A 27607-nucleotide genomic window follows, 5' to 3' on the forward strand; every position below is an offset into this window, starting at 1 on the left:
CAGGGAGCAGTATTCATCTGTCATCTCTCCCCCACTCTCTGTCAGGGAGCAGTATTCATCTGTCATCTAGCCCCCGCGTTCTGTCAGGGAGCAGTATTCACCTGTCATCTAGCCCACTCTCTGTCAGGGAGCAGTATTCATCTGTCATCTCTCCCCCACTCTCTGTCAGGGAGCAGTATTCACCTGTCATCTAGCCCACTCTCTGTCAGGGAGCAGTATTCATCTGTCATCTCTCCCCCACTCTCTGTCAGGGAGCAGTATTCATCTGTCATCTAGCCCCCACTCTCTGTCAGGGAGCAGTATTCGTCTGTCATCTCTTCCCCACTCTCTGTCAGGGAGCAGTATTCATCTGTCATCTATCCCCACTCTCTGTCAGGGAGCAGTATTCAACTGTCATCTAGCCTCCGTGTTCTGTCAGGGAGTAGTATTCATCTGTCAACTATCCCCAGTCTCTGTCAGGGAGCAGTATTCAGCTGTCATCTAGCCCCCACTCTCTGCCAGGGAGCAGTATTCATCTGTCATCTAGCCCCCACGTTCTGTCAGGGAGCAGTATTCATCTGTCATCTAGCCCCCACTCTCTGTCAGGGAGCAGTATTCATCTGTCATCTAGCCCCCACTCTCTGTCAGTGAGCAGTATTAATCTGTATCTAGCCACACTCTCTGTCAGGGAGTAGTATTCATCTGTCATCTAGCCCCACTCTCTGTCGGGGAGCAGTATTCATCTGTCATCTAGCCCCACTGTCTGTCAGGGAGCAGTATTCATCTGTCATCTAGCCCCACTCTCTGTCGGGGAGCAGTATTCATCTGTCATCTAGCCCCCGCGTTCTGTCATGGAGTAGTATTCATCTGTCAACTAGCCCCAGTCTCTGTCAGGGAGCAGTATTCACCTGTCATCTCTCCCACACTCTCTGTCAGGGAGCAGTATTCACCTGTCATCTAGCCCCCACTCTCTGTCAGGGAGCAGTTTTCATCTGTCATCTCTCCCCCACTCTCTGTCAGGGAGCAGTGTTCATCTGTCATCTAGCCCCCACTCTCTGTCAGGGAGCTGTATTCATCTGTCATCTAGCCCCCACTCTCTGTCAGGGAGCAGTATTCATCTGTCATCTAGCCACATTCTCTGTCAGGGAGCAGTATTCATCTGTCATCTAGCCCCACTCTCTGTCAGGGAGCAGTATTCATCCGTCATCTAGCCCCCACTCTCTGTCAGGGAGCAGTATTCATCTGTCATCTCTCCCCCACTCTCTGTCAGGGAGCAGTATTCATCTGTCATCTAGCCCCACTCTCTGTCAGGGAGCAGTATTCATCTGTCATCTAGCCCCACTCTCTGTAAGGGAGCAGTATTCATCTGTCATCTAGCCCCCGTGTTCTGTCAGGGAGTAGTATTCATCTGTCAACTAGCCCCAGTCTCTGTCAGGGAGCAGTATTCACCTGTAATCTAGCCCCCACTCTCTGCCAGGGAGCAGTATTCATCTGTCATCTCTCCCCCACTCTCTGTCAGGGAGCAGTATTCATCTGTCATCTAGCCCCCGCGTTCTGTCAGGGAGCAGTATTCACCTGTCATCTAGCCCACTCTCTGTCAGGGAGCAGTATTCATCTGTCATCTCTCCCCCACTCTCTGTCAGGGAGCAGTATTCATCTGTCATCTAGCCCCCACTCTCTGTCAGGGAGCAGTATTCGTCTGTCATCTCTTCCCCACTCTCTGTCAGGGAGCAGTATTCATCTGTCATCTATCCCCACTCTCTGTCAGGGAGCAGTATTCATCTGTCATCTAGCCCCACTCTCTGTCAGGGAGCAGTATTCATCTGTCATCTAGCCCCCACTCTCTGTCAGGGAGCAGTATTCATCTGTCATCTCTCCCCCACTCTCTGTCAGGGAGCAGTATTCATCTGTCATCTAGCCCCACTCTCTGTCAGGGAGCAGTATTCATCTGTCATCTAGCCCCACTCTCTGTAAGGGAGCAGTATTCATCTGTCATCTAGCCCCCGTGTTCTGTCAGGGAGTAGTATTCATCTGCCAACTAGCCCCAGTCCTCTGTCAGGGAGCAGTATTCACCTGTCATCTAGCCCCCACTCTCTGCCAGGGAGCAGTATTCATCTGTCATCTCTCCCCCACTCTCTGTCAGGGAGCAGTATTCATCTGTCATCTAGCCCCCGCGTTCTGTCAGGGAGCAGTATTCACCTGTCATCTAGCCCACTCTCTGTCAGGGAGCAGTATTCATCTGTCATCTCTCCCCCACTCTCTGTCAGGGAGCAGTATTCACCTGTCATCTAGCCCACTCTCTGTCAGGGAGCAGTATTCATCTGTCATCTCTCCCCCACTCTCTGTCAGGGAGCAGTATTCATCTGTCATCTAGCCCCCACTCTCTGTCAGGGAGCAGTATTCGTCTGTCATCTCTTCCCCACTCTCTGTCAGGGAGCAGTATTCATCTGTCATCTATCCCCACTCTCTGTCAGGGAGCAGTATTCAACTGTCATCTAGCCTCCGTGTTCTGTCAGGGAGTAGTATTCATCTGTCAACTATCCCCAGTCTCTGTCAGGGAGCAGTATTCAGCTGTCATCTAGCCCCCACTCTCTGCCAGGGAGCAGTATTCATCTGTCATCTAGCCCCCACGTTCTGTCAGGGAGCAGTATTCATCTGTCATCTAGCCCCCACTCTCTGTCAGTGAGCAGTATTAATCTGTATCTAGCCCCACTCTCTGTCAGGGAGTAGTATTCATCTGTCATCTAGCCCCACTCTCTGTCGGGGAGCAGTATTCATCTGTCATCTAGCCCCACTGTCTGTCAGGGAGCAGTATTCATCTGTCATCTAGCCCCACTCTCTGTCGGGGAGCAGTATTCATCTGTCATCTAGCCCCACTCTCTGTCGGGGAGTAGTATTCATCTGTCATCTAGCCCCACTCTCTGTCAGGGAGTAGTATTCATCTGTCATCTAGCCCCACTCTCTGTCGGGGAGTAGTATTCATCTGTCATCTAGCCCCCACTCTCTGTCAGTGAGCAGTATTTATCTGTATCTAGCCCCAATCTCTGTCAGGGAGTAGTATTCATCTGTCATCTAGCCCCACTCTCTGTCGGGGAGCAGTATTCATCTGTCATCTAGCCCCCGCTCTCTGTCAGGGAGCAGTATTCATCTGTCATCTAGACCCCACTTTCTGTCAGGAAGCAGTATTCATCTGTCATCTAGACCCCACTCTCTGTCAGCGAGCAGTTTTCATCTGTCATCTAGCCCCACTCTCTGTCAGGGAGTATTATTCATCTGTCATCTAGCCCCCACTCTCTGTCAGGGAGCAGTATTCATCTGTCATCTAGCCCCCACTCTGTCAGGGGGTAGTATTCATCTGTCAAACTATCCCCACTCTCTGTCAGGGAGCAGTATTCACCTGTCATCTAGCCCCAATCTCTGTCAGGGAGCAGTATTCATCTGTCATCTAGCCCCCACTCTCTGTCAGGGAGCAGTATTCATCTGTCATCTCTCCCACACTCTCTGTCAGGGAGCAGTATTCACCTGTCATCTAGCCCCCACTCTCTGTCAGGGAGCAGTATTCATCTGTCATCTCTCCCCCACTCTCTGTCAGGGAGCAGTATTCATCTGTCATCTAGCCCCACTCTCTGTCAGGGAGAAGTATTCATCTGTCATCTAGCCCCACTCTCTGTAAGGGAGCAGTATTCATCTGTCATCTAGCCCCCGTGTTCTGTCAGGGAGTAGTATTCATCTGTCAACTAGCCCCAGTCTCTGTCAGGGAGCAGTATTCACCTGTCATCTAGCCCCCACTCTCTGCCTGGGAGCAGTATTCATCTGTCATCTCTCCCCCACTCTCTGTCAGGGAGCAGTATTCATCTGTCATCTAGCCCCCGCGTTCTGTCAGGGAGCAGTATTCACCTGTCATCTAGACCACTCTCTGTCAGGGAGCAGTATTCATCTGTCATCTCTCCCCCACTCTCTGTCAGGGAGCAGTATTCATCTGTCATCTAGCCCCCACTCTCTGTCAGGGAGCAGTATTCGTCTGTCATCTCTTCCCCACTCTCTGTCAGGGAGCAGTATTCATCTGTCATCTAGCCTCCGTGTTCTGTCAGGGAGAAGTATTCATCTGTCATCTAGCCCCAATCTCTGTCAGGGAGCAGTATTCATCTGTCATCTAGCCCCCACTCTCTGTCAGGGAGCAGTATTCATCTGTCATCTAGCCACATTCTCTGTCAGGGAGTAGTATTCATCTGTCAACTAGCCCCACTCTCTGTCAGGGAGCAGTATTCACCTGTAATCTAGCCCCCACTCTCTGTCAGGGAACAGTATTCACCTGTCATCTAGCCCCCACTCTCTGCCAGGGAGCAGTATTCATCTGTCATCTCTCCCACACTCTCTGTCAGGGAGCAGTATTCACCTGTCATCTAGCCCCCACACTCTGTCAGGGAGCAGTATTCATCTGTCATCTCTCCCCCACTCTCTGTCAGGGAGCAGTATTCATCTGTCATCTAGCCCCACTCTCTGTCAGGGAGCAGTATTCATCTGTCATCTAGCCCAACTCTCTGTCAGGGAGCAGTATTCATCTGTCATCTAGCCCCCGCGTTCTGTCAGGGAGCAGTATTCACCTGTCATCTAGCCCACTCTCTGTCAGGGAGCAGTATTCATCTGTCATCTAGCCCCCACTCTCTGTCTGGGAGCAGTATTCGTCTGTCATCTCTTCCCCACTCTCTGTCAGGGAGCAGTATTCATCTGTCATCTAGCCCCACTCTCTGTCAGGGAGCAGTATTCATCTGTCATCTAGCCTCCTTGTTCTGTCAGGGAGTAGTATTCATCTGTCAACTATCCCCAGTCTCTGTCAGGGAGCAGTATTCAGCTGTCATCTAGCCCCCACTCTCTGCCAGGGAGCAGTATTCATCTGTCATCTCTCCCCCACTCTCTGTCAGGGAGCAGTATTCATCTGTCATCTAGCCCCCGCGTTCTCTCAGGGAGCAGTATTCATCTGTCATCTAGCCCCCACTCTCTGTCAGGGAGCAGTATTCATCTGTCATCTAGCCCCCACTCTCTGTCAGGGAGCAGTATTCATCTGTCATCTAGCCCCCACTCTCTGTCAGTGAGCAGTATTAATCTGTATCTAGCCCCACTCTCTGTCAGGGAGTAGTATTCATCTGTCATCTAGCCCCACTCTCTGTCGGGGAGCAGTATTCATCTGTCATCCAACCCCCGCTCTCTGTCAGGGAGCAGTATTCATCTGTCATCTAGACCCCACTTTCTGTCAGGAAGCAGTATTCATCTGTCATCTAGACCCCACTCTCTGTCAGGGAGCAGTTTTCATCTGTCATCTAGCCCCACTCTCTTTCAGAGAGTATTATTCATCTGTCATCTAGCCCCCGCGTTCTGTCAGGGAGCAGTATTCATCTGCCATCTAGCCCCCACTCTCTGTCAGGGAGCAGTATTCATCTGTCATCTAGCCCCCACTCTGTCAGGGGGTAGTATTCATCTGTCAACTATCCCCACTCTCTGTCAGGGAGCAGTATTCACCTGTCATCTAGCCCCACTCTCTGTCAGGGAGCAGTATTCATCTGTCATCTAGCCCCCACTCTCTGTCAGGGAGCAGTATTCATCTGTCATCTAGCCACATTCTCTGTCAGGGAGTAGTATTCATCTGTCAACTAGCCCCACTCTCTGTCAGGGAGCAGTATTCACCTGTAATCTAGCCTCCACTCTCTGTCAGGGAACAGTATTCACCTGTCATCTAGCCCCCACTCTCTGTCAGGGAGCAGTATTCACGTGTCATCTAGCCCCCGCGTTCTGTCAGGGAGTAGTATTCATCTGTCATCTAGCTCCCACTCTCTGTCAGGGAGCAGTATTCATCTGTCATCTAGCTCCCACTCTCTGTCAGGGAGCAGTATTCACCTGTCATCTAGCCCACTCTCTGTCAGGGAGCAGTATTCACGTGTCATCTAGCCCCCACTCTCTGTCAGGGAGTAGTATTCATCTGTCATCTAGCTCCCACTCTCTGTCAGGGAGCAGTATTCATCTGTCATCTAGCTCCCACTCTCTGTCAGGGAGCAGTATTCACCTGTCATCTAGCCCACTCTTTTTCAGGGAGCAGTATTCACCAGTCATCTAGCCCCCACTCTCTGTCAGGGAGTAGTATTCATCTGTCATCTAGCTCCCACTCTCTGTCAGGGAGCAGTATTCATCTGTCATCTAGCTCCCACTCTCTGTCAGGGAGCAGTATTCACCTGTCATCTAGCCCACTCTCTGTCAGGGAGCAGTATTCACGTGTCATCTAGCCCCCACTCTCTGTCAGGGAGCAGTATTCATCTGTCATCTAGCCCCCACTCTCTGTCATTGAGCAGTATTCATCTGTCATCTCTCCCCCACTCTGTCAGGGAGCAGTATTCATCTGTCATCTAGCCCCACTCTCTGTCAGGGAGCAGTATTCATCTGTGATCTAGCCCCCACTCTCTGTCAGGGAGCAGTATTCATCTGTCATCTAGCCCCACTCTCTGTCAGGGAGCAGTATTCATCTGTCATCTAGCCCCCGTGTTCTGTCATGGAGTAGTATTCATCTGTCATCTCTCCCCCACTCTGTGTCAGGGAGCAGTATTCACCTGTCATCTAGCCCCCAATCTCTGCCAGGGAGCAGTATTCATCTGTCATCTCTCCCCCACTCTCTGTCAGGGAGCATTATTCATCTGTCATCTAGCCCCCGCGTTCTGTCAGGGAGAAGTATTCACCTGTCATCTAGCCCACTCTCTGTCAGGGAGCAGTATTCATCTGTCATCTCTCCCCCACTCTCTGTCAGGGAGCAGTATTCATCTGTCATCTAGCCCCCACTCTCTGTCAGGGAGCAGTATTCATCTGTCATCTCTCCCCCACTCTCTGTCAGGGAGCAGTATTCATCTGTCATCTAGCCCCACTCTCTGTCAGGGAGCAGTATTCATCTGTCATCTAGCCCCACTCTCTGTCAGGGAGCAGTATTCATCTGTCATCTAGCCCCCGCGTTCTGTCAGGGAGCAGTATTCACCTGTCATCTAGCCCACTCTCTGTCAGGGAGCAGTATTCATCTGTCATCTCTCCCCCACTCTCTGTCAGGGAGCAGTATTCACCTGTCATCTAGCCCACTCTCTGTCAGGGAGCAGTATTCATCTGTCATCTCTCCCCCACTCTCTGTCAGGGAGCAGTATTCATCTGTCATCTAGCCCCCACTCTCTGTCAGGGAGCAGTATTCGTCTGTCATCTCTTCCCCACTCTCTGTCAGGGAGCAGTATTCATCTGTCATCTATCCCCACTCTCTGTCAGGGAGCAGTATTCAACTGTCATCTAGCCTCCGTGTTCTGTCAGGGAGTAGTATTCATCTGTCAACTATCCCCAGTCTCTGTCAGGGAGCAGTATTCAGCTGTCATCTAGCCCCCACTCTCTGCCAGGGAGCAGTATTCATCTGTCATCTAGCCCCCACGTTCTGTCAGGGAGCAGTACTCATCTGTCATCTAGCCCCCACTCTCTGTCAGTGAGCAGTATTAATCTGTATCTAGCCCCACTCTCTGTCAGGGAGTAGTATTCATCTGTCATCTAGCCCCACTCTCTGTCGGGGAGCAGTATTCATCTGTCATCTAGCCCCAATGTCTGTCAGGGAGCAGTATTCATCTGTCATCTAGCCCCACTCTCTGTCGGGGAGCAGTATTCATCTGTCATCTAGCCCCACTCTCTGTCGGGGAGTAGTATTCATCTGTCATCTAGCCCCACTCTCTGTCAGGGAGTAGTATTCATCTGTCATCTAGCCCCACTCTCTGTCGGGGAGTAGTATTCATCTGTCATCTAGCCCCCACTCTCTGTCAGTGAGCAGTATTTATCTGTATCTAGCCCCAATCTCTGTCAGGGAGTAGTATTCATCTGTCATCTAGCCCCACTCTCTGTCGGGGAGCAGTATTCATCTGTCATCTAGCCCCCGCTCTCTGTCAGGGAGCAGTATTCATCTGTCATCTAGACCCCACTTTCTGTCAGGAAGCAGTATTCATCTGTCATCTAGACCCCACTCTCTGTCAGCGAGCAGTTTTCATCTGTCATCTAGCCCCACTCTCTGTCAGGGAGTATTATTCATCTGTCATCTAGCCCCCACTCTCTGTCAGGGAGCAGTATTCATCTGTCATCTAGCCCCCACTCTGTCAGGGGGTAGTATTCATCTGTCAACTATCCCCACTCTCTGTCAGGGAGCAGTATTCACCTGTCATCTAGCCCCAATCTCTGTCAGGGAGCAGTATTCATCTGTCATCTAGCCCCCACTCTCTGTCAGGGAGCAGTATTCATCTGTCATCTAGCCACATTCTCTGTCAGGGAGTAGTATTCATCTGTCAACTAGCCCCACTCTCTGTCAGGGAGCAGTATTCACCTGTAATCTAGCCCCCACTCTCTGTCAGGGAACAGTATTCACCTGTCATCTAGCCCCCACTCTCTGCCAGGGAGCAGTATTCATCTGTCATCTCTCCCACACTCTCTGTCAGGGAGCAGTATTCACCTGTCATCTAGCCCCCACTCTCTGTCAGGGAGCAGTATTCATCTGTCATCTCTCCCCCACTCTCTGTCAGGGAGCAGTATTCATCTGTCATCTAGCCCCACTCTCTGTCAGGGAGAAGTATTCATCTGTCATCTAGCCCCACTCTCTGTAAGGGAGCAGTATTCATCTGTCATCTAGCCCCCGTGTTCTGTCAGGGAGTAGTATTCATCTGTCAACTAGCCCCAGTCTCTGTCAGGGAGCAGTATTCACCTGTCATCTAGCCCCCACTCTCTGCCTGGGAGCAGTATTCATCTGTCATCTCTCCCCCACTCTCTGTCAGGGAGCAGTATTCATCTGTCATCTAGCCCCCGCGTTCTGTCAGGGAGCAGTATTCACCTGTCATCTAGACCACTCTCTGTCAGGGAGCAGTATTCATCTGTCATCTCTCCCCCACTCTCTGTCAGGGAGCAGTATTCATCTGTCATCTAGCCCCCACTCTCTGTCAGGGAGCAGTATTCGTCTGTCATCTCTTCCCCACTCTCTGTCAGGGAGCAGTATTCATCTGTCATCTAGCCTCCGTGTTCTGTCAGGGAGTAGTATTCATCTGTCATCTAGCCCCAATCTCTGTCAGGGAGCAGTATTCATCTGTCATCTAGCCCCCACTCTCTGTCAGGGAGCAGTATTCATCTGTCATCTAGCCACATTCTCTGTCAGGGAGTAGTATTCATCTGTCAACTAGCCCCACTCTCTGTCAGGGAGCAGTATTCACCTGTAATCTAGCCCCCACTCTCTGTCAGGGAACAGTATTCACCTGTCATCTAGCCCCCACTCTCTGCCAGGGAGCAGTATTCATCTGTCATCTCTCCCACACTCTCTGTCAGGGAGCAGTATTCACCTGTCATCTAGCCCCCACACTCTGTCAGGGAGCAGTATTCATCTGTCATCTCTCCCCCACTCTCTGTCAGGGAGCAGTATTCATCTGTCATCTAGCCCCACTCTCTGTCAGGGAGCAGTATTCATCTGTCATCTAGCCCAACTCTCTGTCAGGGAGCAGTATTCATCTGTCATCTAGCCCCCGCGTTCTGTCAGGGAGCAGTATTCACCTGTCATCTAGCCCACTCTCTGTCAGGGAGCAGTATTCATCTGTCATCTAGCCCCCACTCTCTGTCTGGGAGCAGTATTCGTCTGTCATCTCTTCCCCACTCTCTGTCAGGGAGCAGTATTCATCTGTCATCTAGCCCCACTCTCTGTCAGGGAGCAGTATTCATCTGTCATCTAGCCTCCTTGTTCTGTCAGGGAGTAGTATTCATCTGTCAACTATCCCCAGTCTCTGTCAGGGAGCAGTATTCAGCTGTCATCTAGCCCCCACTCTCTGCCAGGGAGCAGTATTCATCTGTCATCTCTCCCCCACTCTCTGTCAGGGAGCAGTATTCATCTGTCATCTAGCCCCCGCGTTCTGTCAGGGAGCAGTATTCATCTGTCATCTAGCCCCCACTCTCTGTCAGGGAGCAGTATTCATCTGTCATCTAGCCCCCACTCTCTGTCAGGGAGCAGTATTCATCTGTCATCTAGCCCCCACTCTCTGTCAGTGAGCAGTATTAATCTGTATCTAGCCCCACTCTCTGTCAGGGAGTAGTATTCATCTGTCATCTAGCCCCACTCTCTGTCGGGGAGCAGTATTCATCTGTCATCCAACCCCCGCTCTCTGTCAGGGAGCAGTATTCATCTGTCATCTAGACCCCACTTTCTGTCAGGAAGCAGTATTCATCTGTCATCTAGACCCCACTCTCTGTCAGGGAGCAGTTTTCATCTGTCATCTAGCCCCACTCTCTTTCAGGGAGTATTATTCATCTGTCATCTAGCCCCCGCGTTCTGTCAGGGAGCAGTATTCATCTGCCATCTAGCCCCCACTCTCTGTCAGGGAGCAGTATTCATCTGTCATCTAGCCCCCACTCTGTCAGGGGGTAGTATTCATCTGTCAACTATCCCCACTCTCTGTCAGGGAGCAGTATTCACCTGTCATCTAGCCCCACTCTCTGTCAGGGAGCAGTATTCATCTGTCATCTAGCCCCCACTCTCTGTCAGGGAGCAGTATTCATCTGTCATCTAGCCACATTCTCTGTCAGGGAGTAGTATTCATCTGTCAACTAGCCCCACTCTCTGTCAGGGAGCAGTATTCACCTGTAATCTAGCCTCCACTCTCTGTCAGGGAACAGTATTCACCTGTCATCTAGCCCCCACTCTCTGTCAGGGAGCAGTATTCACGTGTCATCTAGCCCCCGCGTTCTGTCAGGGAGTAGTATTCATCTGTCATCTAGCTCCCACTCTCTGTCAGGGTGCAGTATTCATCTGTCATCTAGCTCCCACTCTCTGTCAGGGAGCAGTATTCACCTGTCATCTAGCCCACTCTCTGTCAGGGAGCAGTATTCACGTGTCATCTAGCCCCCACTCTCTGTCAGGGAGTAGTATTCATCTGTCATCTAGCTCCCACTCTCTGTCAGGGAGCAGTATTCACCTGTCATCTAGCCCACTCTTTTTCAGGGAGCAGTATTCACCAGTCATCTAGCCCCCACTCTCTGTCAGGGAGTAGTATTCATCTGTCATCTAGCTCCCACTCTCTGTCAGGGAGCAGTATTCATCTGTCATCTAGCTCCCACTCTCTGTCAGGGAGCAGTATTCACCTGTCATCTAGCCCACTCTCTGTCAGGGAGCAGTATTCACGTGTCATCTAGCCCCCACTCTCTGTCAGGGAGCAGTATTCATCTGTCATCTAGCCCCCACTCTCTGTCATTGAGCAGTATTCATCTGTCATCTCTCCCCCACTCTGTCAGGGAGCAGTATTCATCTGTCATCTAGCCCCACTCTCTGTCAGGGAGCAGTATTCATCTGTCATCTAGCCCCCACTCTCTGTCAGGGAGCAGTATTCATCTGTCATCTAGCCCCACTCTCTGTCAGGGAGCAGTATTCATCTGTCATCTAGCCCCCGTGTTCTGTCATGGAGTAGTATTCATCTGTCATCTCTCCCCCACTCTGTGTCAGGGAGCAGTATTCACCTGTCATCTAGCCCCCAATCTCTGCCAGGGAGCAGTATTCATCTGTCATCTCTCCCCCACTCTCTGTCAGGGAGCATTATTCATCTGTCATCTAGCCCCCGCGTTCTGTCAGGGAGAAGTATTCACCTGTCATCTAGCCCACTCTCTGTCAGGGAGCAGTATTCATCTGTCATCTCTCCCCCACTCTCTGTCAGGGAGCAGTATTCATCTGTCATCTAGCCCCCACTCTCTGTCAGGGAGCAGTATTCATCTGTCATCTCTCCCCCACTCTCTGTCAGGGAGCAGTATTCATCTGTCATCTAGCCCCACTCTCTGTCAGGGAGCAGTATTCATCTGTCATCTAGCCCCACTCTCTGTCGGGGAGTAGTATTCATCTGTCATCTAGCCCCACTCTCTGTCAGGGAGTAGTATTCATCTGTCATCTCTCCCCCACTCTCTGTCAGGGAGCAGTATTCATCTGTCATCTAGCCCCCGCGTTCTGTCAGGGAGCAGTATTCACCTGTCATCTAGCCCACTCTCTGTCAGGGAGCAGTATTCATCTGTCATCTAGCCCCCACTCTCTGTCAGGGAGCAGTATTCATCTGTCATCTCTCCCCCACTCTCTGTCAGGGAGCAGTATTCATCTGTCATCTAGCCCCACTCTCTGTCAGGGAGTAGTATTCATCTGTCATCTAGCCCCACTCTCTGTAAGGGAGCAGCATTCATCTGTCATCTAGCCCCACTCTCTGTCAGGGAGCAGTATTCATCTGTCATCTAGCCCCACTCTCTGTCGGGGAGTAGTATTCATCTGTCATCTAGCCCCACTCTCTGTCAGGGAGCAGTATTCATCTGTCATCTAGCCCCACTCTCTGTCAGGGAGCAGTGTTCATCTTTCATCTAGCCCCACTCTCTGTCAGGGAGCAGTATTCATCTGTCATCTAGCCTCCGTGTTCTGTCAGGGAGTAGTATTCATCTGTCAACTATCCCCAGTCTCTGTCAGGGAGCAGTATTCACCTGTCATCTAGCCCCCACTCTCTGCCAGGGAGCAGTATTCATCTGTCATCTAGCCCCCGCGTTCTGTCAGGGAGCAGTATTCATCTGTCATCTAGCCCCACTCTCTGTCAGGGAGCAGTATTCATCTGTCATCTAGCCCCCACTCTCTGTCAGGGAGCAGTATTCATCTGTCATCTAGCCACATTCTCTGTCAGGGAGTAGTATTCATCTGTCAACTAGCCCCACTCTCTGTCAGGGAGCAGTATTCACCTGTAATCTAGCCTCCACTCTCTGTCAGGGAACAGTATTCACCTGTCATCTAGCCCCCACTCTCTGTCAGGGAGCAGTATTCACGTGTCATCTAGCCCCCGCGTTCTGTCAGGGAGTAGTATTCATCTGTCATCTAGCTCCCACTCTCTGTCAGGGAGCAGTATTCATCTGTCATCTAGCTCCCACTCTCTGTCGGGGAGTAGTATTCATCTGTCATCTAGCCCCACTCTCTGTCGGGGAGTAGTATTCATCTGTCATCTAGCCCCACTTTCGGTCGGGGAGTAGTATTCATCTGTCATCTAGCCCCACTCTCTGTCAGGGAGTAGTATTCATCTGTCATCTCTCCCCCACTCTCTGTCAGGGAGCAGTATTCATCTGTCATCTAGCCACATTCTCTGTCAGGGAGTAGTATTCATCTGTCAACTAGCCCCACTCTCTGTCAGGGAGCAGTATTCACCTGTAATCTAGCCTCCACTCTCTGTCAGGGAACAGTATTCACCTGTCATCTAGCCCCCACTCTCTGTCAGGGAGCAGTATTCACGTATCATCTAGCCCCCGCGTTCTGTCAGGGAGTAGTATTCATCTGTCATCTAGCTCCCACTCTCTGTCAGGGAGCAGTATTCATCTGTCATCTAGCTCCCACTCTCTGTCGGGGAGTAGTATTCATCTGTCATCTAGCCCCACTCTCTGTCGGGGAGTAGTATTCATCTGTCATCTAGCCCCACTTTCTGTCGGGGAGTAGTATTCATCTGTCATCTAGCCCCACTCTCTGTCAGGGAGTAGTATTCATCTGTCATCTCTCCCCCACTCTCTGTCAGGGAGCAGTATTCATCTGTCATCTAGCCCCCGCGTTCTGTCAGGGAGCAGTATTCATCTGTCATCTAGCCCCACTCTCTGTCAGGGAGCAGTGTTCATCTTTCATCTAGCCCCACTCTCTGTCAGGGAGCAGTATTCATCTGTCATCTAGCCTCCGTGTTCTGTCAGGGAGTAGTATTCATCTGTCAACTATCCCCAGTCTCTGTCAGGGAGCAGTATTCACCTGTCATCTAGCCCCCACTCTCTGCCAGGGAGCAGTATTCATCTGTCATCTCTCCCCCACTCTCTGTCAGGGAGCAGTATTCATCTGTCATCTAGCCCCCGCGTTCTGTCAGGGAGCAGTATTCATCTGTCATCTAGCCCCACTCTCTGTCAGGGAGCAGTATTCATCTGTCATCTCTCCCCCACTCTCTGTCAGGGAGCAGTATTCATCTGTCATCTATCCCCCACTCTCTGTCAGGGAGCAGTATTCATCTGTCATCTCTCCCCCACTCTCTGTCAGGGAGCAGTATTCATCTGTCATCTAGCCCCACTCTCTGTCAGGGAGCAGTATTCATCTGTCATCTAGCCCCACTCTCTGTCGGGGAGTAGTATTCATCTGTCATCTAGCCCCACTCTCTGTCAGGGAGCAGTATTCATCTGTCATCTAGCCCCACTCTCTGTCAGGGAGCAGTGTTCATCTTTCATCTAGCCCCACTCTCTGTCAGGGAGCAGTATTCATCTGTCATCTAGCCTCCGTGTTCTGTCAGGGAGTAGTATTCATCTGTCAACTATCCCCAGTCTCTGTCAGGGAGCAGTATTCACCTGTCATCTAGCCCCCACTCTCTGCCAGGGAGCAGTATTCATCTGTCATCTCTCCCCCACTCTCTGTCAGGGAGCAGTATTCATCTGTCATCTAGCCCCCGCGTTCTGTCAGGGAGCAGTATTCATCTGTCATCTAGCCCCCACTCTCTGTCAGGGAGCAGTATTCATCTGTCATCTAGCCCCCACTCTCTGTCAGTGAGCAGTATTAATCTGTATCTAGCCCCACTCTCTGTCAGGGAGTAGTATTCATCTGTCATCTAGCCCCACTCTCTGTCGGGGAGCAGTATTCATCTGTCATCTAGCCCCACTGTCTGTCAGGGAGCAGTATTCATCTGTCATCTAGCCCCACTCTCTGTCGGGGAGTAGTATTCATCTGTCATCTAGCCCCACTCTCTGTCAGGGAGTAGTATTCATCTGTCATCTCTCCCCCACTCTCTGTCAGGGAGCAGTATTCATCTGTCATCTAGCCCCCGCGTTCTGTCAGGGAGCAGTATTCATCTGTCATCTAGCCCCACTCTCTGTCAGGGAGCAGTGTTCATCTTTCATCTAGCCCCACTCTCTGTCAGGGAGCAGTATTCATCTGTCATCTAGCCTCCGTGTTCTGTCAGGGAGTAGTATTCATCTGTCAACTATCCCCAGTCTCAGTCAGGGAGCAGTATTCACCTGTCATCTAGCCCCCACTCTCTGCCAGGTAGCAGTATTCATCTGTCATCTCTCCCCCACTCTCTGTCAGGGAGCAGTATTCATCTGTCATCTAGCCCCCGCGTTCGGTCAGGGAGCAGTATTCATCTGTCATCTAGCCCCACTCTCTGTCAGGGAGCAGTATTCATCTGTCATCTCTCCCCCACTCTCTGTCAGGGAGCAGTATTCATCTGTCATCTAGCCCCCACTCTCTGTCAGGGAGCAGTATTCATCTGTCATCTCTCCCCCACTCTCTGTCAGGGAGCAGTATTCATCTGTCATCTAGCCCCACTCTCTGTCAGGGAGCAGTATTCATCTGTCATCTAGCCCCACTCTCTGTCGGGGAGTAGTATTCATCTGTCATCTAGCCCCACTCTCTGTCAGGGAGCAGTATTCATCTGTCATCTAGCCCCACTCTCTGTCAGGGAGCAGAATTCATCTGTCATCTAGCCTCCGTGTTCTGTCAGGGAGTAGTATTCATCTGTCAACTATCCCCAGTCTCTGTCAGGGAGCAGTATTCACCTGTCATCTAGCCCCCACTCTCTGCCAGGGAGCAGTATTCATCTGTCATCTCTCCCCCAATCTCTGTCAGGGAGCAGTATTCATCTGTCATCTAGCCCCCGCGTTCTGTCAGGGAGCAGTATTCATCTGTCATCTAGCCCCCACTCTCTGTCAGGGAGCAGTATTCATCTGTCATCTAGCCCCCACTCTCTGTCAGTGAGCAGTATTAATCTGTATCTAGCCCCACTCTCTGTCAGGGAGTAGTATTCATCTGTCATCTAGCCCCACTCTCTGTCGGGGAGCAGTATTCATCTGTCATCTAGACCCACTGTCTGTCAGGGAGCAGTATTCATCTGTCATCTAGCCCCACTCTCTGTCGGGGAGTAGTATTCATCTGTCATCTAGCCCCACTCTCTGTCGGGGAGTAGTATTCATCTGTCATCTAGCTCCACTCTCTGTCGGGGAGTAGTATTCATCTGTCATCTAGCCCCACTCTCTGTCAGGGAGCAGTATTCATCTGTCATCTCGCCCCACCATCTGTCAGGGAGTAGTATTCATCTGTCATCTAGCCCCACTCTCTGTCAGGGAGCAGTATTCATCTTTCATCTAGCCCCACTCTCTGTCAGGGAGCAGTATTCATCTGTCATCTAGCCCCCGCGTTCTGTCAGGGAGCAGTATTCATCTGTCATCTAGCCCCACTCTCTGTCAGGGAGCAGTGTTCATCTTTCATCTAGCCCCACTCTCTGTCAGGGAGCAGTATTCATCTGTCATCTAGCCTCCGTGTTCTGTCAGGGAGTAGTATTCATCTGTCAACTATCCCCAGTCTCAGTCAGGGAGCAGTATTCACCTGTCATCTAGCCCCCACTCTCTGCCAGGTAGCAGTATTCATCTGTCATCTCTCCCCCACTCTCTGTCAGGGAGCAGTATTCATCTGTCATCTAGCCCCCGCGTTCGGTCAGGGAGCAGTATTCATCTGTCATCTAGCCCCACTCTCTGTCAGGGAGCAGTATTCATCTGTCATCTCTCCCCCACTCTCTGTCAGGGAGCAGTATTCATCTGTCATCTAGCCCCCACTCTCTGTCAGGGAGCAGTATTCATCTGTCATCTCTCCCCCACTCTCTGTCAGGGAGCAGTATTCATCTGTCATCTAGCCCCACTCTCTGTCAGGGAGCAGTATTCATCTGTCATCTAGCCCCACTCTCTGTCGGGGAGTAGTATTCATCTGTCATCTAGCCCCACTCTCTGTCAGGGAGCAGTATTCATCTGTCATCTAGCCCCACTCTCTGTCAGGGAGCAGAATTCATCTGTCATCTAGCCTCCGTGTTCTGTCAGGGAGTAGTATTCATCTGTCAACTATCCCCAGTCTCTGTCAGGGAGCAGTATTCACCTGTCATCTAGCCCCCACTCTCTGCCAGGGAGCAGTATTCATCTGTCATCTCTCCCCCAATCTCTGTCAGGGAGCAGTATTCATCTGTCATCTAGCCCCCGCGTTCTGTCAGGGAGCAGTATTCATCTGTCATCTAGCCCCCACTCTCTGTCAGGGAGCAGTATTCATCTGTCATCTAGCCCCCACTCTCTGTCAGTGAGCAGTATTAATCTGTATCTAGCCCCACTCTCTGTCAGGGAGTAGTATTCATCTGTCATCTAGCCCCACTCTCTGTCGGGGAGCAGTATTCATCTGTCATCTAGACCCACTGTCTGTCAGGGAGCAGTATTCATCTGTCATCTAGCCCCACTCTCTGTCGGGGAGTAGTATTCATCTGTCATCTAGCCCCACTCTCTGTCGGGGAGTAGTATTCATCTGTCATCTAGCTCCACTCTCTGTCGGGGAGTAGTATTCATCTGTCATCTAGCCCCACTCTCTGTCAGGGAGCAGTATTCATCTGTCATCTCGCCCCACCATCTGTCAGGGAGTAGTATTCATCTGTCATCTAGCCCCACTCTCTGTCAGGGAGCAGTATTCATCTTTCATCTAGCCCCACTCTCTGTCAGGGAGCAGTATTCATCTGTCATCTAGCCTCCGTGTTCTGTCAGGGAGTAGTATTCATCTGTCAACTATCCCCAGTCTCTGTCAGGGAGCAGTATTCACCTGTCATCTGCCCCCACTCTCTGCCAGGGAGCAGTATTCATCTGTCATCTCTCCCCCACTCTCTGTCACGGAGCAGTATTCATCTGTCATTTAGCCCCCGCGTTCTGTCAGGGAGCAGTATTCATCTGTCATCTAGCCCCCACTCTCTGTCAGGGAGCAGTATTCATCTGTCATCTAGCCCCCACTCTCTGTCAGTGAGCAGTATTAATCTGTATCTAGCCCCACTCTCTGTCAGGGAGCAGTATTCATCTGTCATCTAGCCCCACTCTCTGTCGGGGAGCAGTATTCATCTGACATCTAGCCCCACTGTCTGTCAGGGAGCAGTATTCATCTGTCATCTAGCCCCACTCTCTGTCGGGGAGTAGTATTCATCCGTCATCTAGCCCCACTCTCTGTCGGGGAGTAGTATTCATCTGTCATCTAGCCCCACTTTCTGTCGGGGAGTAGTATTCATCTGTCATCTAGCCCCACTCTCTGTCAGGGAGTAGTATTCATCTGTCATCTCTCCCCCACTCTCTGTCAGGGAGCAGTATTCATCTGTCATCTAGCCCCCGCGTTCTGTCAGGGAGCAGTATTCACCTGTCATCTAGCCCACTCTCTGTCAGGGAGCAGTATTCATCTGTCATCTCTCCCCCACTCTCTGTCAGGGAGCATTATTCATCTGTCATCTAGCCCCCACTCTCTGTCAGGGAGCAGTATTCATCTGTCATCTCTCCCCCACTCTCTGTCAGGGAGCAGTATTCATCTGTCATCTAGCCCCACTCTCTGTCAGGGAGTAGTATTCATCTGTCATCTAGCCCCACTCTCTGTAAGGGAGCAGCATTCATCTGTCATCTAGCCCCACTCTCTGTCAGGGAGCAGTATTCATCTGTCATCTAGCCCCACTCTCTGTCGGGGAGTAGTATTCATCTGTCATCTAGCCCCACTCTCTGTCAGGGAGCAGTATTCATCTGTCATCTAGCCCCACTCTCTGTCAGGGAGCAGTGTTCATCTTTCATCTAGCCCCACTCTCTGTCAGGGAGCAGTATTCATCTGTCATCTAGCCTCCGTGTTCTGTCAGGGAGTAGTATTCATCTGTCAACTATCCCCAGTCTCTGTCAGGGAGCAGTATTCATCTGTCATCTAGCCCCCACTCTCTGCCAGGGAGCAGTATTCATCTGTCATCTAGCCCCCGCGTTCTGTCAGGGAGCAGTATTCATCTGTCATCTAGCCCCACTCTCTGTCAGGGAGCAGTATTCATCTGTCATCTAGCCCCCACTCTCTGTCAGGGAGCAGTATTCATCTGTCATCTAGCCACATTCTCTGTCAGGGAGTAGTATTCATCTGTCAACTAGCCCCACTCTCTGTCAGGGAGCAGTATTCACCTGTAATCTAGCCTCCACTCTCTGTCAGGGAACAGTATTCACCTGTCATCTAGCCCCCACTCTCTGTCAGGGAGCAGTATTCACGTGTCATCTAGCCCCCGCGTTCTGTCAGGGAGTAGTATTCATCTGTCATCTAGCTCCCACTCTCTGTCAGGGAGCAGTATTCATCTGTCATCTAGCTCCCACTCTCTGTCGGGGAGTAGTATTCATCTGTCATCTAGCCCCACTCTCTGTCGGGGAGTAGTATTCATCTGTCATCTAGCCCCACTTTCTGTCGGGGAGTAGTATTCATCTGTCATCTAGCCCCACTCTCTGTCAGGGAGTAGTATTCATCTGTCATCTCTCCCCCACTCTCTGTCAGGGAGCAGTATTCATCTGTCATCTAGCCACATTCTCTGTCAGGGAGTAGTATTCATCTGTCAACTAGCCCCACTCTCTGTCAGGGAGCAGTATTCACCTGTAATCTAGCCTCCACTCTCTGTCAGGGAACAGTATTCACCTGTCATCTAGCCCCCACTCTCTGTCAGGGAGCAGTATTCACGTATCATCTAGCCCCCGCGTTCTGTCAGGGAGTAGTATTCATCTGTCATCTAGCTCCCACTCTCTGTCAGGGAGCAGTATTCATCTGTCATCTAGCTCCCACTCTCTGTCGGGGAGTAGTATTCATCTGTCATCTAGCCCCACTCTCTGTCGGGGAGTAGTATTCATCTGTCATCTAGCCCCACTTTCTGTCGGGGAGTAGTATTCATCTGTCATCTAGCCCCACTCTCTGTCAGGGAGTAGTATTCATCTGTCATCTCTCCCCCACTCTCTGTCAGGGAGCAGTATTCATCTGTCATCTAGCCCCCGCGTTCTGTCAGGGAGCAGTATTCATCTGTCATCTAGCCCCACTCTCTGTCAGGGAGCAGTGTTCATCTTTCATCTAGCCCCACTCTCTGTCAGGGAGCAGTATTCATCTGTCATCTAGCCTCCGTGTTCTGTCAGGGAGTAGTATTCATCTGTCAACTATCCCCAGTCTCTGTCAGGGAGCAGTATTCACCTGTCATCTAGCCCCCACTCTCTGCCAGGGAGCAGTATTCATCTGTCATCTCTCCCCCACTCTCTGTCAGGGAGCAGTATTCATCTGTCATCTAGCCCCCGCGTTCTGTCAGGGAGCAGTATTCATCTGTCATCTAGCCCCACTCTCTGTCAGGGAGCAGTATTCATCTGTCATCTCTCCCCCACTCTCTGTCAGGGAGCAGTATTCATCTGTCATCTAGCCCCCACTCTCTGTCAGGGAGCAGTATTCATCTGTCATCTCTCCCCCACTCTCTGTCAGGGAGCAGTATTCATCTGTCATCTAGCCCCACTCTCTGTCAGGGAGCAGTATTCATCTGTCATCTAGCCCCACTCTCTGTCGGGGAGTAGTATTCATCTGTCATCTAGCCCCACTCTCTGTCAGGGAGCAGTATTCATCTGTCATCTAGCCCCACTCTCTGTCAGGGAGCAGTGTTCATCTTTCATCTAGCCCCACTCTCTGTCAGGGAGCAGTATTCATCTGTCATCTAGCCTCCGTGTTCTGTCAGGGAGTAGTATTCATCTGTCAACTATCCCCAGTCTCTGTCAGGGAGCAGTATTCACCTGTCATCTAGCCCCCACTCTCTGCCAGGGAGCAGTATTCATCTGTCATCTCTCCCCCACTCTCTGTCAGGGAGCAGTATTCATCTGTCATCTAGCCCCCGCGTTCTGTCAGGGAGCAGTATTCATCTGTCATCTAGCCCCCACTCTCTGTCAGGGAGCAGTATTCATCTGTCATCTAGCCCCCACTCTCTGTCAGTGAGCAGTATTAATCTGTATCTAGCCCCACTCTCTGTCAGGGAGTAGTATTCATCTGTCATCTAGCCCCACTCTCTGTCGGGGAGCAGTATTCATCTGTCATCTAGCCCCACTGTCTGTCAGGGAGCAGTATTCATCTGTCATCTAGCCCCACTCTCTGTCGGGGAGTAGTATTCATCTGTCATCTAGCCCCACTCTCTGTCAGGGAGTAGTATTCATCTGTCATCTCTCCCCCACTCTCTGTCAGGGAGCAGTATTCATCTGTCATCTAGCCACCGCGTTCTGTCAGGGAGCAGTATTCATCTGTCATCTAGCCCCACTCTCTGTCAGGGAGCAGTGTTCATCTTTCATCTAGCCCCACTCTCTGTCAGGGAGCAGTATTCATCTGTCATCTAGCCTCCGTGTTCTGTCAGGGAGTAGTATTCATCTGTCAACTATCCCCAGTCTCAGTCAGGGAGCAGTATTCACCTGTCATCTAGCCCCCACTCTCTGCCAGGGAGCAGTATTCATCTGTCATCTCTCCCCCACTCTCTGTCAGGGAGCAGTATTCATCTGTCATCTAGCCCCCGCGTTCGGTCAGGGAGCAGTATTCATCTGTCATCTAGCCCCACTCTCTGTCAGGGAGCAGTATTCATCTGTCATCTCTCCCCCACTCTCTGTCAGGGAGCAGTATTCATCTGTCATCTAGCCCCCACTCTCTGTCAGGGAGCAGTATTCATCTGTCATCTCTCCCCCACTCTCTGTCAGGGAGCAGTATTCATCTGTCATCTAGCCCCACTCTCTGTCAGGGAGCAGTATTCATCTGTCATCTAGCCCCACTCTCTGTCGGGGAGTAGTATTCATCTGTCATCTAGCCCCACTCTCTGTCAGGGAGCAGTATTCATCTGTCATCTAGCCCCACTCTCTGTCAGGGAGCAGTATTCATCTGTCATCTAGCCTCCGTGTTCTGTCAGGGAGTAGTATTCATCTGTCAACTATCCCCAGTCTCTGTCAGGGAGCAGTATTCACCTGTCATCTAGCCCCCACTCTCTGCCAGGGAGCAGTATTCATCTGTCATCTCTCCCCCAATCTCTGTCAGGGAGCAGTATTCATCTGTCATCTAGCCCCCGCGTTCTGTCAGGGAGCAGTATTCATCTGTCATCTAGCCCCCACTCTCTGTCAGGGAGCAGTATTCATCTGTCATCTAGCCCCCACTCTCTGTCAGTGAGCAGTATTAATCTGTATCTAGCCCCACTCTCTGTCAGGGAGTAGTATTCATCTGTCATCTAGCCCCACTCTCTGTCGGGGAGCAGTATTCATCTGTCATCTAGCCCCACTGTCTGTCAGGGAGCAGTATTCATCTGTCATCTAGCCCCACTCTCTGTCGGGGAGCAGTATTCATCTGTCATCTAGCCTCCGTGTTCTGTCAGGGAGTAGTATTCATCTGTCAACTATCCCCAGTCTCTGTCAGGGAGCAGTATTCATCTGTCATCTAGCCCCCACTCTCTGCCAGGGAGCAGTATTCATCTGTCATCTAGCCCCCGCGTTCTGTCAGGGAGCAGTATTCATCTGTCATCTAGCCCCACTCTCTGTCAGGGAGCAGTATTCATCTGTCATCTAGCCCCCACTCTCTGTCAGGGAGCAGTATTCATCTGTCATCTAGCCACATTCTCTGTCAGGGAGTAGTATTCATCTGTCAACTAGCCCCACTCTCTGTCAGGGAGCAGTATTCACCTGTAATCTAGCCTCCACTCTCTGTCAGGGAACAGTATTCACCTGTCATCTAGCCCCCACTCTCTGTCAGGGAGCAGTATTCACGTGTCATCTAGCCCCCGCGTTCTGTCAGGGAGTAGTATTCATCTGTCATCTAGCTCCCACTCTCTGTCAGGGAGCAGTATTCATCTGTCATCTAGCTCCCACTTTCTGTCGGGGAGTAGTATTCATCTGTCATCTAGCCCCACTCTCTGTCAGGGAGTAGTATTCATCTGTCATCTCTCCCCCACTCTCTGTCAGGGAGCAGTATTCATCTGTCATCTAGCCCCCGCGTTCTGTCAGGGAGCAGTATTCATCTGTCATCTAGCCCCACTCTCTGTCAGGGAGCAGTGTTCATCTTTCATCTAGCCCCACTCTCTGTCAGGGAGCAGTATTCATCTGTCATCTAGCCTCCGTGTTCTGTCAGGGAGTAGTATTCATCTGTCAACTATCCCCAGTCTCTGTCAGGGAGCAGTATTCACCTGTCATCTAGCCCCCACTCTCTGCCAGGGAGCAGTATTCATCTGTCATCTCTCCCCCACTCTCTGTCAGGGAGCAGTATTCATCTGTCATCCCACCCCCGCGTTCTGTCAGGGAGCAGTATTCATCTGTCATCTAGCCCCACTCTCTGTCAGGGAGCAGTATTCATCTGTCATCTAGCCCCCACTCTCTGTCAGGGAGCAGTATTCATCTGTCATCTAGCCACATTCTCTGTCAGGGAGTAGTATTCATCTGTCAACTAGCCCCACTCTCTGTCAGGGAGCAGTATTCACCTGTAATCTAGCCTCCACTCTCTGTCAGGGAACAGTATTCACCTGTCATCTAGCCCCCACTCTCTGTCAGGGAGCAGTATTCACGTGTCATCTAGCCCCCGCGTTCTGTCAGGGAGTAGTATTCTTCTGTCATCTAGCTCCCACTCTCTGTCAGGGAGCAGTATTCACCTGTCATCTAGCCCACTCTCTGTCAGGGAGCATTATTCACGTGTCATCTAGCCCCCACTCTCTGTCAGGGAGTAGTATTCATCTGTCATCTAGCTCCCACTCTCTGTCAGGGAGCAGTATTCATCTGTCATCTAGCTCCCACTCTCTGTCAGGGAGCAGTATTCACCTGTCATCTAGCCCACTCTCTGTCAGGGAGCAGTATTCATCTGTCATCTAGCCCCCGCGTTCTGTCAGGGAGCAGTATTCATCTGTCATCTAGCCCCCACTCTCTGTCAGGGAGCAGTGTTCATCTGTCATCTAGCCCCCTCTCTCTGTCAGTGAGCAGTATTAATCTGTATCTAGCCCCACTCTCTGTCAGGGAGCAGTATTCATCTGTCATCTAGCCCCACTCTCTGTCGGGGAGCAGTATTCATCTGACATCTAGCCCCACTGTCTGTCAGGGAGCAGTATTCATCTGTCATCTAGCCCCACTCTCTGTCGGGGAGTAGTATTCATCTGTCATCTAGCCCCACTCTCTGTCGGGGAGTAGTATTCATCTGTCATCTAGCCCCACTTTCTGTCGGGGAGTAGTATTCATCTGTCATCTAGCCCCACTCTCTGTCAGGGAGTAGTATTCATCTGTCATCTCTCCCCCACTCTCTGTCAGGGAGCAGTATTCATCTGTCATCTAGCCCCCGCGTTCTGTCAGGGAGCAGTATTCACCTGTCATCTAGCCCACTCTCTGTCAAGGAGCAGTATTCATCTGTCATATCTCCCCCACTCTCTGTCAGGGAGCAGTATTCATCTGTCATCTAGCCCCCACTCTCTGTCAGGGAGCAGTATTCATCTGTCATCTCTCCCCCACTCTCTGTCAGGGAGCAGTATTCATCTGTCATCTAGCCCCCTCTCTCTGTCAGTGAGCAGTATTAATCTGTATCTAGCCCCACTCTCTGTCAGGGAGCAGTATTCATCTGTCATCTAGCCCCACTCTCTGTCGGGGAGCAGTATTCATCTGACATCTAGCCCCACTGTCTGTCAGGGAGCAGTATTCATCTGTCATCTAGCCCCACTCTCTGTCGGGGAGTAGTATTCATCTGTCATCTAGCCCCACTCTCTGTCGGGGAGTAGTATTCATCTGTCATCTAGCCCCACTTTCTGTCGGGGAGTAGTATTCATCTGTCATCTAGCCCCACTCTCTGTCAGGGAGTAGTATTCATCTGTCATCTCTCCCCCACTCTCTGTCAGGGAGCAGTATTCATCTGTCATCTAGCCCCCGCGTTCTGTCAGGGAGCAGTATTCACCTGTCATCTAGCCCACTCTCTGTCAAGGAGCAGTATTCATCTGTCATATCTCCCCCACTCTCTGTCAGGGAGCAGTATTCATCTGTCATCTAGCCCCCACTCTCTGTCAGGGAGCAGTATTCATCTGTCATCTCTCCCCCACTCTCTGTCAGGGAGCAGTATTCATCTGTCATCTAGCCCCACTCTCTGTCAGGGAGCAGTATTCATCTGTCATCTAGCCCCACTCTCTGTCAGGGAGTAGTATTCATCTGTCATCTAGCTCCCACTCTCTGTCAGGGAGCAGTATTCATCTGTCATCTAGCTCCCACTCTCTGTCAGGGAGCAGTATTCACCTGTCATCTAGCCCACTCTCTGTCAGGGAGCAGTATTCATCTGTCATCTAGCCCCCGCGTTCTGTCAGGGAGCAGTATTCATCTGTCATCTAGCCCCCACTCTCTGTCAGGGAGCAGTGTTCATCTGTCATCTAGCCCCCTCTCTCTGTCAGTGAGCAGTATTAATCTGTATCTAGCCCCACTCTCTGTCAGGCAGCAGTATTCATCTGTCATCTAGCCCCACTCTCTGTCGGGGAGCAGTATTCATCTGACATCTAGCCCCACTGTCTGTCAGGGAGCAGTATTCATCTGTCATCTAGCCCCACTCTCTGTCGGGGAGTAGTATTCATCTGTCATCTAGCCCCACTCTCTGTCAGGGAGCAGTATTCATCTGTTATCTAGCCCCCACACTCACTTATTTTGGTCCCCAAGCAGTAGCTACAAAATGCTCCTGACAGGATTTTGTACAAACTCCGATGAGCTTCTCAAATGCTTACAAAACTCCCCAGCTGTGCTCTCTCTCTCTCTCTGAAGTAAAGGCTCTGTTAATGAGGCATCTGAACAGTCAAAGTCTGCATCCAAATGCATCATATTCCCTATTTAGTGTGGTACATTTGAGCAAGTACTGTAGTGCGCTTTAAAAGTAGTGCACTGTAAAGGGAAAAGGGTGCCATTCAGGACAAAGACACAGACATGTCTGACTGAAATTAACGGCTTTAGTTGGTTTGGCTGTAGCTCCTTGCTTTAGACGTTTGACAGGTGATTTATTAGGCGAATTGAGTGACAGGGATGTTGCATTATTCAGGAAAAACATACAATAGTAATCACAACCTGCTACCACTATAAACTACCTTGTCATTCAGGCATTAGACAGCTATTTCTAATGATGTCGGAACATAATGGATCATGCAGGTTGATAAACTAAATGTTTTTTCCATTTTAGGCAGACCTCAGCACAAAAACACATTACTGGCTGACTGGCAGTGAAAGTGTTCCCAAAGCAATTAGCGAACTGAAAGCCAGGTCAATTACACAGAACAATGTGCTATCATATCATTAGAAATAACACATATTTTAGGCTCTACATATGATAGAATAAGAAATAACACATCCGTCATTTCATAGAATGTTAAATAATAGATAAACATCAACTTCTGCAGGGCTGAGACAGAGACCCTTCAGGTTTCAGGGCTGTCGCTGGGCAATACGGACTTTTAGCTCCCTCCAAAGATTTTCTCAATACGGTGCAGTCGTCCTGTCCCCTTTGCAGAAAAGCATCGCCGAAGAATGATGTTTCCACCTCCATGGTTCACGGTTGGGATGGTGTTCTTGGGGTTGTACTCATCCTTCTTCTTCCTCCAAACACAGCGAGTGGAGTTTAGACCAAAAAGCTCTATTTTTGTCTCATCAGACCACATGACCTTCTCCCATTCCTCCTCTGGATCATCCAGATGGTCATTGGCAAACATCAGGCGGGCCTGGACATGCGCTGGCTTGATCAGGAGGACCTTGCGTGCGCTGCAGGATTTTAATCCATGACGGCGTAGTGTGTTACTAATGGTTTTCTTTGAGACTGTGGTCCCAGCTCTCTTCAGGTCATTGACCAGGTCCTGCCGTGGAGTCCTGGGCTGATCCCTCACCTTCCTCATGATCATTGATGCCCCACGAGGTGAGATCTTGCATGGAGCCCCAGACCGAGGGTGATTGACCGTCATCTTGAACTTCTTCCATTTTGGGTTTCGGACAGCGAAAACCCAAACCCACTGTTACCAAAATAACGGACAGCGAAAACCCAAACCCACTGTTACCAAAATACCGGACAAGCGAAAACCCAAACCCACTGTTACCAAAATACCGGACAGCGAAAACCCAAACCCACTGTTACCAAAATACCGGTGTATAGTGTCAGTGATATAATGGAGATGTATAGTGATATAATGCTGTATTGATGTAGCAGCTAATGATGGGCATCTCCCTGCCTGTTACTGTTGCAGCTGGATGCTGAGGCCAGTGAACTACTGAAAGAACTGCAGAACAAACTCAACACCGTGCTGGATGAGCTCAGTGCAGTCTTCGGCTCCAGGTGTGTGTGTGGGGGGTGGTTCTGTGTGCTTGTGTGTGTGTCTGTGTTTATGTGTATCTGTTGTCTGTGTGTGTCTGTGGTCTGTGTGTATCTGTGGTCTGTGTGTAGCTGTGGTCTGTGTGTGTCTGTGGTCTGTGTGTGTCTGTGATCTGTGTGTTTCTGTGGTCTGTGTGCGTCTGTGGTATGTGTGTGTCTGTGGTCTGTGTGTGTCTGTGAGTATCTGTGGTCTGTGTGTATCTGGTCTGTGTGTATCTGTGGTCTGTGTGTATCTGTGGTCTGTGTGTATCTGTGGTCTGTGTGTATGTGTGGTCTGTGTGTATCTCTGTGGTCTGTGTGTATCTGTGGTCTGTGTGTGTCTGTGGTCTGTGTGTGTCTGTGGTCTGTGTGTATATGGTGTCTGTGTGTATCTGTGGTCTGTGTGTGTTTGTAGTCTGTGTG

At 50.8% G+C, this 27607-nt stretch overlaps 1 protein-coding gene across 1 annotated transcript in view; it reads left to right on the forward strand.

The window, feature by feature from the left end:
- Positions 1-27607, forward strand: part of LOC109881087 (protein unc-13 homolog C) — a 222597-nt gene that overhangs the window by 146783 nt on the left and 48207 nt on the right. Inside the window, exon 25 of the mRNA XM_031829463.1 lies at positions 27081-27169. Coding sequence (XP_031685323.1) covers positions 27081-27169 — 89 coding nt within the window. The remainder of the gene's footprint in view (positions 1-27080; positions 27170-27607) is intronic.

Source organism: Oncorhynchus kisutch, linkage group LG8 (assembly GCF_002021735.2).
Source record: "Oncorhynchus kisutch isolate 150728-3 linkage group LG8, Okis_V2, whole genome shotgun sequence".
NCBI lineage: Eukaryota > Metazoa > Chordata > Actinopteri > Salmoniformes > Salmonidae > Oncorhynchus > Oncorhynchus kisutch.